At 45.0% G+C, this 12,565-nt stretch overlaps 1 protein-coding gene across 3 annotated transcripts in view; it reads left to right on the top strand.

Annotated features, from left to right (window-relative positions):
• LOC130258400 (contactin-4) overlaps nt 1-12,565 on the top strand; it is a 259,140-nt gene that overhangs the window by 155,381 nt on the left and 91,194 nt on the right. For all 3 annotated transcript variants that reach the window (XM_056501727.1, XM_056501725.1, XM_056501726.1), the window contains 2 exons: nt 3,508-3,634; nt 4,836-5,011. In XM_056501727.1, the coding sequence (XP_056357702.1) occupies nt 3,508-3,634; nt 4,836-5,011 (303 nt within the window). The remainder of the gene's footprint in view (nt 1-3,507; nt 3,635-4,835; nt 5,012-12,565) is intronic.

The raw sequence follows: 12,565 nt of genomic DNA, 5'->3' as shown, positions 1-12,565 counted from the left end.
GAAAAAATGCTTTTTGGAACCCAATCTTGTTTGCAGCTTGTCTTCAGCTGAGCTCGTGTTTGTTCTGGGTTAACTCATTTTGGGCTCTTCAAAAGAAATGTAACTCAGAAAAAATAAAATCTGCCCCTGGGAGTGTCTCACCAGTTAGTTTGGCTGGGAAGGTTATTTATTTTATTTATTTTATTGTCCTGGGACACTGGGAAATGTGTGAGCAGCTGTTGAATGGTGTAAAGGGGAAGAGGTAAAATAACTGAGGATCCAGGTGTGTGCACACAGATATGCACTGCTTCTTGTTATTTTTTTTTTTTTATGAAATGGCCAAAGAGGAGTCTATTAGACACAATCTGATGAGAAGGGTGAGGGAAAAAGCCTCCAAGCACAGCAGAGAGCTTCCTCCTGGCCTCGGTGCCTTCTGTGGACTGAGCTGCTCAGAGTGCTCACCAGTGATAAGCCAAAAATGTGTTATCACTCTTGGAGTGCAAGTCCCTGGACATTGCTGTGACAGAAATCAACTCACCACTTGGAATTTGTAAAAGAAGGCGTAGAATTTGTATTTCAGAGTTATCCAAACAGCAGAACTTTGCTCCCACAAAAGCAGACACTTCAGCAGAGCAAATGCCTCTGGCTGTGCTGACAGTGAACATCTGAGTAACACAGTTTAGTAAAAAATGGGCTTTTTCTGGTGCAGGCACTTGTAGTTTCCTGTCTGCTGGAATCTAGATGGCAGCTTGTTTTATTTATTAGTGACTGCTGAGTGCTCTGTGAAGCAAATCCTCCTCCTGTGCCCGGTGCTGTGGCTCAGCCCTTATCACCCCGTGGTGGGATCTGGGCTGCAGTGATTTCAATCTCACGTTAAGGCTGCAGCAAAGCAGCTCCACAGGCTGAAGATTAAATAGTTTGGGCTTGCTTATCTTGGTTATACACAGGCAGCAATAAGAGGAAGAAGAAAGGCACACAAAATAATTTTATCTAGCCAGTGTTGGGAGGTTTTTCCTGCTCCTCTGTTCTGCAGCTGCTCTCAGAGCTTCTCCCTGCCTTGCCCAGCTCCTTCTGCTTGAAAATCACACCAGGATTTTTCCTCTTGCTGACCAACAGGAGGGGCAGCCTTTTTTTTTTTTTTTTTTTTTCTTCCATATAAACGTTAAATGTTGAACAGTGTCAGCAGCAGGTGGAATATTTAAAACTGTTTTCATTTGATCTTTCATGAGCTTCTACTTCAGCTTGGGTAAATTGAGTTATTTAGACAAATCCAGAGTTTTTACCTACCTGTGACTATTTCTTCCTTTAGTTCTGTATCTTGAGTCTATGTGTTTTAAATTGTAAATGGCTCACTAATTAATTACTTATTATTTTTATTACTTATTTTACTTATTTTAATTAATAATTACGTTATTGTCAATTACATTGATGATGATGATGATGATGATGATGATGATGATGATGATGATAATAATAATAATAATAATAATAATAATAATAATAATAATAATAATGACTAATGTGGTGGTTCTTGCACATGCAGCTCCCACTGCCTGGTGTGGCCCAGCTCCATTAACCCTTGCAGGCCAGGATGCCCCTGCAGCCAGGTGATGTCCTGGACAGGTGGGGACACTTTTGGACCCCCAGATTTGTTCCTGGTTCCCTCCTCAAGTGGATGAAGTGTTCCACTTTTAATGCAAGCTGTGCTTTCCTGTGATGGGAGGAGAGCCAGAGTCTGCCCTTTGGTGTGATGAGATATAAATTGACAGCCTCTAATTGAAATAACAGCAGGTGACAGCCCAGGGAGGGGTGTGATCCAGGTGACAGCAATCCAGCACATCCCTGAGTCAGCAGGTCCCTAACTGCATTAGCTGGGATGCTCTGGTGCCACCATCAAACTCTGAGCTCCTGGGATTTGAGGCAACTCTTATTTGACCCAAGCACTTCTGCATTTTCCAGTGAGAAAACTGGATACACTCACATGGATTTTAAATCTCTTGCTTTCAAAGCCACCCACAGAGCTCTCAGAGCTGTAATCTTCCTGGGCTATGATGTTCTGTCTTAGGGTGAATGAGGCTGCTCAGGGACAAGTCTGGATCCCTGATCCAGTCCCTTCTGGACTTTATTATTATTATCTTTTCCCACCAGCACCAGGAGTTGCACACAGGTGCAATTTAAAGCTGGAGACAATGTGAGATGTGTTTTAAATAATAGATGAGTTTCAGCCAGGTATCATTAACATGTAATTAAAATAAAGATAAATACAAGGCCTGTGACTGTGAGCTGGGTGCATCCTCTGTTGTGGTGGGGGAGAGGTGGTTCCTTTCTAATCTCCCTGGCAGGGTGTCTCTGAAAGAAACAGAACTTGCTCTCCCTGGAGTGAAGGGCTGTTGTTCTGTCCTTAGTAAATCCAGCTGATTCCCCAGTGTCAGGGAATATGAGGGTTATTCCTGTTCATTCTCACCTTCCTTCCATCTGGGAGATCCATCATCTTCTGTTCGTTTTTTTCTATATTTTTTGTGCACCCCATCATCTTTATTATTTATTTATTTATTTATTTTCCCCTGACCTCCTGTAGCCACAAATTTCCTGTATCCCCATCCAGGTGGGCTTCCAGCAGCCTGACTAAAGTGAATTCCACATTCACATCCTGCACACTGAAAGAACAGAGTCTGCTGCAAAGACAGGGCAGCAAAAGATTGGAAAATGATTTGAAGATGTTAAATCAAGGTTCCTTCCAGGCAGCTGAAAGACTTTCTGGCTGTGGGCACTTCCACTGTGTCCTTACTTGCACTGAACTGGAGGAGCAGGCAGGCATTGACACTGTGAGAGGAAAAGTCTCAGTGAAATCAGGAGAGCTGATCTTTTCAGGCAGGAAAAGTTGGTTTCTTTTGTGTTCTCAACAGCCACTGTGGAGATAAAAGTGTCTGATACCAACAGGATGGAGAGCAGTGAATTTAGCCAGAGCTTTCTGTGGGTGTTTTGTGCAGTGTCAGAGAATTTACAGGAATTCTGTGCTGGCTGCAAAGGGGAAGAGCTGCACCTCAGGGAGGGGCCTGAGCTCCAGGTCTGAGGGAGGATAAATTGAGAAGGTGAAAGCAGAAAGTGGTTGAGGAGAGAGGAAAGGAGATAGGAAGTTGTTAACAGCTCAAAAAAAATCAAAGTGTGTTTTTAAAATGAAGAAGGAAAGTCAACATGAGGGAGGCTCCCATCAGGAATCCCCAGTCTCAGGGTGCTGGATTGAAATGACTCCTGAGCTCCTTGAAGGTCATCTCAGGCTGTTTTGCCAAAATATTTCCCTCTTCTGCCTATATCTACTGTGAGTTTTTAATGCTCTGAAGGGCACAAAAGCAGAGTCAGGTTCAGTGGCTTTTGGAAAAAAAAAAAATCTGCTGTTATAAACTGAATAAAGTGTCACCAGATCTTTTCCAAGGTGGGACCCCAGGCCTGTCACTGCTGAGACTATTTTGTATTGAAGCCTGGAAGGTGGAGGCTCCATCAGTGACCTGTCCCGTTTTCCCTCTCCAGATGACAACACCCTGCACGGGCCAGTTTTCCTCCAGGAGCCCAACAGCCTCATCTTCCCCTTGGACTCGGAGGAGAAGAAAGTGAAGCTGAGCTGTGAAGTGAAAGGGAACCCCAGACCAACCATTGGGTTTGTTCAATGTTTCCCTGCTCTTGGAACCTTCACACATGAGCCTTTCTCCTGCGTGTACCAGTGATGTCCCTGGAGTGCTGACCCCAAAAAATCCCACGGGGCAGCTCTGGTCCCTCCTCTGTCAGCAGGGACAGGGTCCAGGGAGTGGCTGCAGCTCTGCAGGGAGGGTTAGGGCTGATTTTAGGGAAAGGTTCTTCCCCCAGAGGATGCCCAGGCTCCCCAGGGAATGGGCTCAGCCCCAAGGCTGCCAGAGCTCCAGGAGAGTCTGGAGAACCCTCCCAGGGATGCCCAGGGTGGGATTTGGGGTGTCCTGGTCAGGAGCTGGACTCTGATGGTCCCTGTGGGTCCCTTCCAGCTCAGGGTGTTCAGTGATCCTGGAGCATCAGGAACAGGGAATGGACACCAGGAAATCCCCAGGTATTGCAACTCCATCACGAAATTTGGACAGCAAAAGGTTACAAAAGGATCATAAACAGTCCTGGCTCTCAGGTTAACCATACTTTCCCATAAAAAAGGACAAAACTCCTCATTCTTTTCAGCTTTAGGAGCTGCCTTGGAGGGAGGTGCTGTCCTCCTGCAGGGCTGTTGCTGCTGTAAATCCTTGGTGCTGCTCTGCTCACAGTAAATGCCACTGAAACCAACCAGAGCCACCAGGCCCCTGCTCCTGCTGTCCCTGTCCCAGCTGTTCCACCCATCAAACCCACCGTGCAAACACATCTCAGAGTTTCTCTCTGCACTCAGGAGGGGCTGTCCCCTGTCCCCCTCCTCGCTCCATCCAGGGCTGGAATTCCTCAGAGCCCAACTTTGTGACAACATCAGCAGGGAGGGAATTTCTTAAATTTATCAACAAACAACCAGCAAGTCAAAAGAGGGGGGAAAAAAAAATATCCTCAGTGGGCTTGATGGGTTAGAGATCCTGTCTCAGGGACTTCCCCTTGCCAAGTGATTAATTCCAAAGAGCAGCAGCACCAGCGACTCCAGAAGCATCAATCATTTCAGAGACTGAAACATATGTCAAGGATATTGCTCTTTCAGTTAAACACTGGGATATTTCAATACCACTCAGCAAATTTGCATTTCTGTGCTTTGCTTTTTATATTTTATTTGTAATAAGGGACCAGAGCCGTTCTTTGCTCACCTCAGGCTGTGTTTTTAAGGAGCCAAGAGCAGGGTTTAACTTTGGCCTTGTGTGCTGCAGGTGGAGGTTGAATGGCAGCAGCATTGAGGTGGGCAGGGATTATCGCTACAGCCTGCTGGAGGGCAGCCTGCTGATCAGCAGCCCCAGCAAGAGCCAGGATGCTGGCACCTACCAGTGCGTGGCAACAAACCCCTTCGGCACCATCGTCAGCAGGGAGGCACAGCTGCAGTTTGCCTGTAAGTACAACTGGAGCTGGGGGTGTTTGCCCAGCTTTCCCTGGTGGGTGTTGTGTTAATTCCTGGAGGGAGGGACAGTGGAGATGTGAATGAGGAATGCAGATCTTGAATTGTCATTATTTAGCTGGAATTGTGTGGGTTATTTCTTGACTAGCAAAGGAACTGGCAAATGGGATCTTTCACTTTCCTTGGGGAATTGAAGTTTGGAAATGTCCAAAGGAGCACGCAGGTAAAATGCCTTGTTTCTTGAGGAAGACATTGCCTAGCAAATGGGATCTCAGCCTTGGTTTTTACCTCTCCTTGGAGAATTAAAGCTTCAAAATGTTCAAGAGGAGCATAAATCTCCACAAGGGATGAACTCACAGTGACAGATTTCACAAGTCCTGGTTTCAGTGGTGAATCAGGTGTGGGCACTCTGAGGGTAAAAGGGGAGAATGAGCAGCTCTGTGTTTGTTTTGGGTTAAAGCAGAGTTGCAGCTTCTCATCAGAAGCTGAGGATAAGAAAAGGCAGGATTTTGGTGTTAATTATATGAAATTATGCAAACCCCTTGGAGCATAAAGTGTGTGAGAGAGGACCACAAGCCATCTTTTTGCTCTTGTGGTTGTGAAGATGAAGGCAGAGAATAAACACAGGGGCTGGTTCACCCCTCAGCTGTGTGATTCCCTGGGCTTCCAGGGAATTCCTGCAGGAATTCCAGCAGGAAGATCCTTGCAGGGCAGAGCCTTCCCAGGCATGGAGCTCTCAGAAATGGGGAATGGTGGAATGAAAAGTGCTCCTGACTGACTGGGGAGAGAAGCTGATGTGCTCCAGCTACAGAAATGAGAAGATAAAAATGGCAATAACAGGTTCACACTTCAGAGATGATTTGTAATGGGGAGTAACACAGAGGGTGATGTCAGTCCTCTGTCTCCCCACGTAGCTGACAATAAATTTTCCTCCCCCTGTGACCTGCTGGAGTTTGTCCATGACTGGAGGTGCATTTTCCCTGCCTCAAGACCATTCCCATCCCTCCAGATTTCGGGGTGTCGAGGTGATTGCTTCACAAGCACCCCCTTGGGCTGCTGCTGCCCCCCAGCCATTCCCACCCAGCAAAGCCCCTCTGCCCCCTGGGCAGGGTCACAGCTTCCCCAAATCCCCAAATTCCAGGACAGGAGGTGGCAATGGGATGAGTTTTAACTCCCAGCCCAAACCAGTGTGGGACTGTCTGATCCTGACAAGTGCAGTAGCCAGGGACTACTGAGTGGAAACTCATCCTCTTCTCCCAGGTCTGCTCTGACTGCTTCCTACCTGAGAATACTGGATTTAAAAACAAAGCTGGTTCTTTTCCAGCAGTGGTGGGGAACTCGGATAAATGGACACATTATTGACCCCTAGTTTATATTTTATTTGGCTAAAAAAGCACAATCAGCTTAGAAATATTTGTATTTAAAAAAAAAATAGGGTTCTCAAGGTGGGCTTTGAGAGAACAGCTTTTTTGTCTTCTCTAATCAAAAGGATTGCAATGAGAATTAGCTGAATTAGGAAATACAGAATGATTTAAGTTTATTACAAAGGCTCTGCCTCTGAGAATAAAAATGGGCATGTGAAGCTTCACCCTTCATCTGAGCAATCCCTTCTTTTCCAGCCTCATCATGTGTTGTGTGGTTTTTGTTTTATCTCATTTTTGTTTCTGAGGAAATGACTGCTGGGTGTTTTGAGGTTTGTTTTTTTTTCCCCTCCTTTGAAGAGTTAAATTGTGAATCTTGGGGCATCAGTAATGTGTGTTGCTCTTCAAGGGCTGTGTTATTCTTCTGTACCATTTCAGGGAAGATTAAACTGCGATTGAGCCATTCAGCCTCCTGTGGAGGGCAGACAGGGTCAGCAATTTCATCCTTGAAATATGAATTTAGGTTACAAACTCATTATGATAAAAGTGCTAATATTTCCCTCAAAAACTTGCTTTTGATATGTCCTTTTCATTTCAGATTTGTCCTTTTTTTTTCTTCCTGTTTCTTTTTCCCTTTCTCCTCCCCACTTTTTTATTTATTTTTTCCCCATGTTAGTTGTCTCTGAAATTGAACATATTTTCACTGAGTGAGGAATCTGCTGTGCCACAGTAACAGAATATGGATTAATGATACCCTAAGCCCTGTGCTTACAGCAACACAGGCTTTCAGAAAATAAAAAAGCTTTAAACTCTTGAGTAGGGATCTAATAATGGCTTTTCCACAAAGATCTAAGGAAACACAGCTGAACTAGATTAAATGATGTGCTTTTTATTTTGGGGGCTGGGGCTTAGCTGGGTGATTTTATTCACTATTATATGGTTTGTGTTGGGAAATAACCCTGGAATCAGTCAGGAGTTCTGGCTGGGAGTGGCACTTTGGGGTGAGCCCACCCTTCAGAACTGGGATCAAAGTGTGCTGTGGCCAGGATTCTGCTTCCCTTGAGGATGGAGATAAAGCTCCCATTGATTTCTGGTGGCACCAGAGTTGGCCAAACCCCTCCCAAAGTGATGAATTCACTGCTGGTTCTGCCTTGGCAGGACAGGATGAGCTCCCAGAGTGTCCTTGTCCACAAAATAATGGACAGAGTGGAACATTCACAGGGCTGGGAGTGCTCAGTCACTCCAAAATCCCCTGGAGGAGCTGGTGGAAGGTGAGGGTCGATCTCTTTGAGGGAACAAATGACAGGACCAGAGGAAATGGCCTCAAGTTGTGCCAGGGGGGACATCAGGAAAAATTTCCTGACTAAAGTGTGGTTACATTGGCAGAGGCTGCCCAGGGCAGTGGTGGAGTCACTCCCAGCCAGTGAGCAGATGTGGCACTTTGTGATGGGGTTTAGTGGCCCTGGTGTTTGATCTTGGGGGTCATTTCCAACCCCAATGTCTGATTTATTTATTTATACCCACACCATCAGATCACCATGGGAAATTCTTCTCCCTGGAGATTTCCTGTTCTTCCCAGCCCTTGCAGACCCTCTCAGGGCTGTGCATTTGGAGAGCTGTGAATTCAGTTTAGTTTCATTTTGGCCTCTGGTGCTGCTGATGCCCCAGCCTGTCCCAGAAGGGCAGGTGGGTTCAGAGGAAATGGGACACACAAGGTTTCCTTCTGTTCTACCTCCCTGCTCAGGGATCCCAAGCTGTTGATGGGATCAGGCAGGACAATTCCTGCTGATTTACCAGGGCAAGAGACAACTTTGAATTTATTTCACCTTGCTGAGGCTGCAGTTTGTGTTTTACTGCCACAGCTTTGAAGCCAGGCAGTTTTACACATCTGCCCCACCCCAGGGGTGTCCAGGCTGGGTTTGCTCCATCTCCCCAGCACAGGAGCAGCAGATGACCCCTCTCCCCTCCCATGGAGCCACCCCCAGTGCTCACAGATTAAATATTCTCTCCCTGCTGGGATAACTTGACTCAGTTTGGCCCCAAACTCCTCAGCAGGATTTGCAGTTTAACCTGGCAATTGCTGGTTTGGCAATGAGCCCTCAGGGAGTGGAGGAGCTGAGCAGGAGCTGCTGCTTCCCTTCAGCACTGCTGTTTGTCACATGCTGCTGATTTGGAAATGGGCATCCAAAGAGGAAAATCAACTTTGAATCAGAGCTGCTTCTCAGTCATATCATTGTTTTGCCCCCTGCTGTTACAAAAACTGCCTGAAAGCACAGTCTGTGAAGCAGGAGCTGTTGGAGACATGGGATCCACTTTTCTGGGGGGTTTATCTGTGGCAGCCCTTGAGGGGGGATGGCTGATGTCCTTCCCTCTGCTCTGTGCTCAGAGGCCTCTCTGAAATCCCTTCCCAGCCCAGGGAGGAGTTTCCCTTGAATCTAATTCAGCAGCTCCATGCTGATGCTGTGGATGTTTTGAGATGTGCAGGGGCTGAGGGACCAACCCAGACAAGAAATGAGTTCCCAGGGGAGAGGAGGATGATGAGGATGAAGGGAGGGGTCCTCTGAGGATGCTGGAGCATCACTGTGCTGCCCAGGAGGTTAAAACAAAGGGGAAAGATCTCCTTGTTCTCTTCCTCCTGTCCCAGACAGGTGAAATGTCTGATTTTCTGGGTGGAATTGAGCCTGAGCTGTTTCACTGTGACCTCAGTGCCAGAAGAGCAGGGTTGAGGTTGGCTGCTCTGAGGGGAGCAGCCTCCACCTTCCTTTTGCAGCTTTTCCACCTGATTATTCATGGGGATGATCCTTGGGGGTCCCTTCCTGCTCAGGATATTCTGATTCAATTATAGAAACTCTTTGCTTTCTTCCTTGTTCCCATGAACATCCTCTGAAGTGAAGGGAATCACACTGTTGTTTCTAAAAACTGCTCCCCACACACACTTTATTAAAAGAATTCATTTTATAGAAGATTGGCTTTTTTTTTTTTTTTTTTTTTTTTCCCCAAAAATAATTGTTCAACATGAGCTAGCAGCCAGGACCCAGCACTGCTCAGTGCAAAGAGTGGCAGAAAATCCAGTAATAATGTGGTTGCAAGGAGAATCCTTTGGGGCTTTGACCTACCATCCCAAAATAATTTCACTGTGGTGGTAGAAAGAGAAAATTGCTCCCAACATCCTACTGAAAAGAGGTTTTTTTTTCAATATTCCCATTGCCAGAATGTTTGCTGTTATATCTTTTTCCACTAGTAAATCCCATAATTTTCAGTGTTAGTTGCTAAGGAACACATTGTAATGGCTGCTCCAAGTTTTTACTGGTGAACCCTCATTGCCCTCGAGTGCATTCATTTTATCTTTTTATCTTCTGGTGACTAAATTGTCAAGGAAGTCACTCTTTCAAAAACAATTAATAATGAAAACATCTGTGTGGGGAGGGATTTACTGAATTCCAAACAAACAAACCCACAGTCCCAGGGAAGAGTTTCCACAGTAAAATCTGGGGGTTGATAAGAGATGATGTGTTTTAAACCTTCTGGAAATGCAGGATCCAGGGGGTTTGGGCTGGAAATGCAGGAGCCAGGGCACATTTATCTGTGTTTTCCCATTTGTTCCACATCCCAGAGTTTCTCTCTGCTGAAATCCTGGCAGGGCACAGCAGTGTGAGAGAGGAGCTCCAACCTCTGCTCCTTCCCACAGTCCCTGATGGGTGGAAAACTAGGCTAAGCCTCACATAAGCTCCTCTTTTTCCCTTTTCTTTCCCTTTTTTTCTTTCTCTTTTTTTTTTTTTTTTTTTTTTTTTTTTTTTTTTTTTTTTTTTTTTTTTTTTTTATGAAGAGACCCAGCAGAGGATGGATCTATAACCTACTTTACTTTCATCTGGGATAGAAGGACCCTTAAGTCAGAGCAGAAATGGAGGATTTTTACCTGCTTTGTTTCCCCTTCAGGGTTATAAATAAACTGAATCCATTATTACTTAAAGCAGTGGAAATTATCAGTGCACGTTTTCCTAAAGCTGGGAATCTCCTAAGCCTGCAGTTGTTTGGGAAGTTATTTTGGTTTCTGTCTGGAAGGAGCTCTGGGGAGGGCAGGGAGGTCTTCCTATTTATTCATTTTGCCTTTAATATGAAAAAATATCTATTCAAAATGCAGGTATTATTTTTTTTTTATATTTAGGGGCTTTATTCTTAGAAACTAAATTATGATGTAGGTTTTTTTTTTTTTTAATAAACCCCCAAACATCTAGTAAAATCTGATTTTAGAGCAGTAAACATCTGCAGGGTTATGTTTTCATGGCATTTTCTAATCAGTTTTCATGGTTTGTGTGGCCAGTGGCTGGAGAACAGGACAGGAAATCAGGAGGTTTTGGTATTTGCTCTGTTATTAGGAAACTTCTTGTGACACCTCCCCTTTTGCCTCTAAACCTCCTGGTCTGTGAATGAAATAATGCTCTTGACATAGCTGAAGAAATAATGATGATCCTCAGGGGCTCTATATCAATGCAAATCAGTGTTTTCTCTACATGGGTGGAAACAGCAGTTCCAGGACCCAAAACTTGGCAGAGTTGGATTCTGCAGGAAAATTCCTCTTTCTGTTGATGGGATGCAAGAGCAGTGCAGAACAACTTTATCTTTGCTTTATCTTTGTTTTGTTTTTCCTTCCCTCTGGAAAGCAAAGCCAGGAGGATGTGGAGGATGGAGGAGCTCCAGATCTGTTTGTGCAGCAAACATGAGTGACATTTCATTGTTCATTAGGCTGAGGGAGGAGCAGAATGGAGAAATATCAGCACTCTGAGATGCTGCTGAGCACCAAAATGTGCATTTCCACAGGGAGCTGGACCTGCAGACACCTCTGGGCATCAGGGACTCTGAGGGATGAGGTTTGGTTGGGTTTTTATCAAGTAAAGGGAAATTCTCCTTTGAAAATAAGAAACTTCCTGAGTGAGTTTGAGTTACATTATCCAGAAAATCTGTGGTTGTCCCTGGATCCCTGGGAGCAAGAGATGTCCCTGCCATGGGACTGGATGGGCTTTCATGAATTCTTGACTCAGTGATTGTATTTGACATTATTTGGGGTCTGAATTGGCATTCCTGTCACTGCCCAGAGTGGGCAGGTGCAGTGCTCAGATATCCCCTGGAAGAGGATGTGCCCATGGAGGTTCTGCTCCCTGCTCACTGCAAAGTCATCTGTGCTGAAAAAAGTGCAAACAGAGCTTTTTTTATATATATATATATATTTTTATTATTTTTTTATTTTTTATTTTTTTATCTAGGGAAAGATAAAAAACTTCTGAGAGTGAAATAACCCCATTCAAGTCAACCCAAGGGGAAATGTCTGCCCAGATTTTCTAGATTAAAGTAATAAAATTTTCAGAGTCCTCAGCATTTTGTCTCAAGCAGAGGAGCTGCTTCAAAATAAATGTTTGAAATATTTCCTGTCAAAAGAAGGCAAACAGGCAGTTTTTATGAAGTGGAACATGAAGACAAAGAGGATTTCTTTTTTTTTTTCCTAATATCATAGAGAAGAGTGGTTTGATTTTTGGAAAAGAGAAGTGGGTGCCTTGCAGGGATTTCTGTTTCCCTGTAAGAGCAGAGTGTGTGAAGGGGGCAGGAAAGCCCTGGGGGTGCCTGCAGCCTCTTTGGATCAAACCCAGGGGAATTTCAGCCCCTTCAGTCAGAAATCAGACTGGCTTTAGCAGGTGGAGGTCAAAGACTTGGGAAATCCAAACAGTTTTGGATTCTGAGAACACAAATACAGATGTTCAAGAAGATGGAGAGGTCAGAGGTGTGAGTGGTAAAGTGGCCCAGGCAACTGTTAATGCCCTCAGCAATAAAATCCCAGGAAAAATATTTTCCAGCAGGGATAGGGGTGGGGGAAATGCCAAGATATTTACCTCTAAAACTTCTTTTTCCTTTCTTTCCTCCTCAGCAGAGTAGAAGTCCCAGTGAAATTTCTGCTCTAAAGGTCAAATGAGAAAGCTTTCATCCCCAGACTTGTAAACTATTTCTCAAATCAGTGACTCTCGAAATTATTCATTAGAACACCAGCTCTTAAACTAAAATTCTATTAAGCTCTGTATCAAAGGGGTTTTATTCCAGCTCTCTTGTGTGGTCCTGCCACACCAGCAAGGACACAGCCTGAAGAACTTCATCTCTGTGTGAAAGGGGTGGCAGAACAGCCAGCTCTGAAAACCAGGTG

This window comes from Oenanthe melanoleuca, chromosome 12, assembly GCF_029582105.1.
Source record: "Oenanthe melanoleuca isolate GR-GAL-2019-014 chromosome 12, OMel1.0, whole genome shotgun sequence".
Taxonomy (NCBI): domain Eukaryota; kingdom Metazoa; phylum Chordata; class Aves; order Passeriformes; family Muscicapidae; genus Oenanthe; species Oenanthe melanoleuca.
The sequence above is the reverse complement of the archived record's forward strand: the minus strand, read 5'-3'. Positions and strand labels throughout refer to the sequence as shown.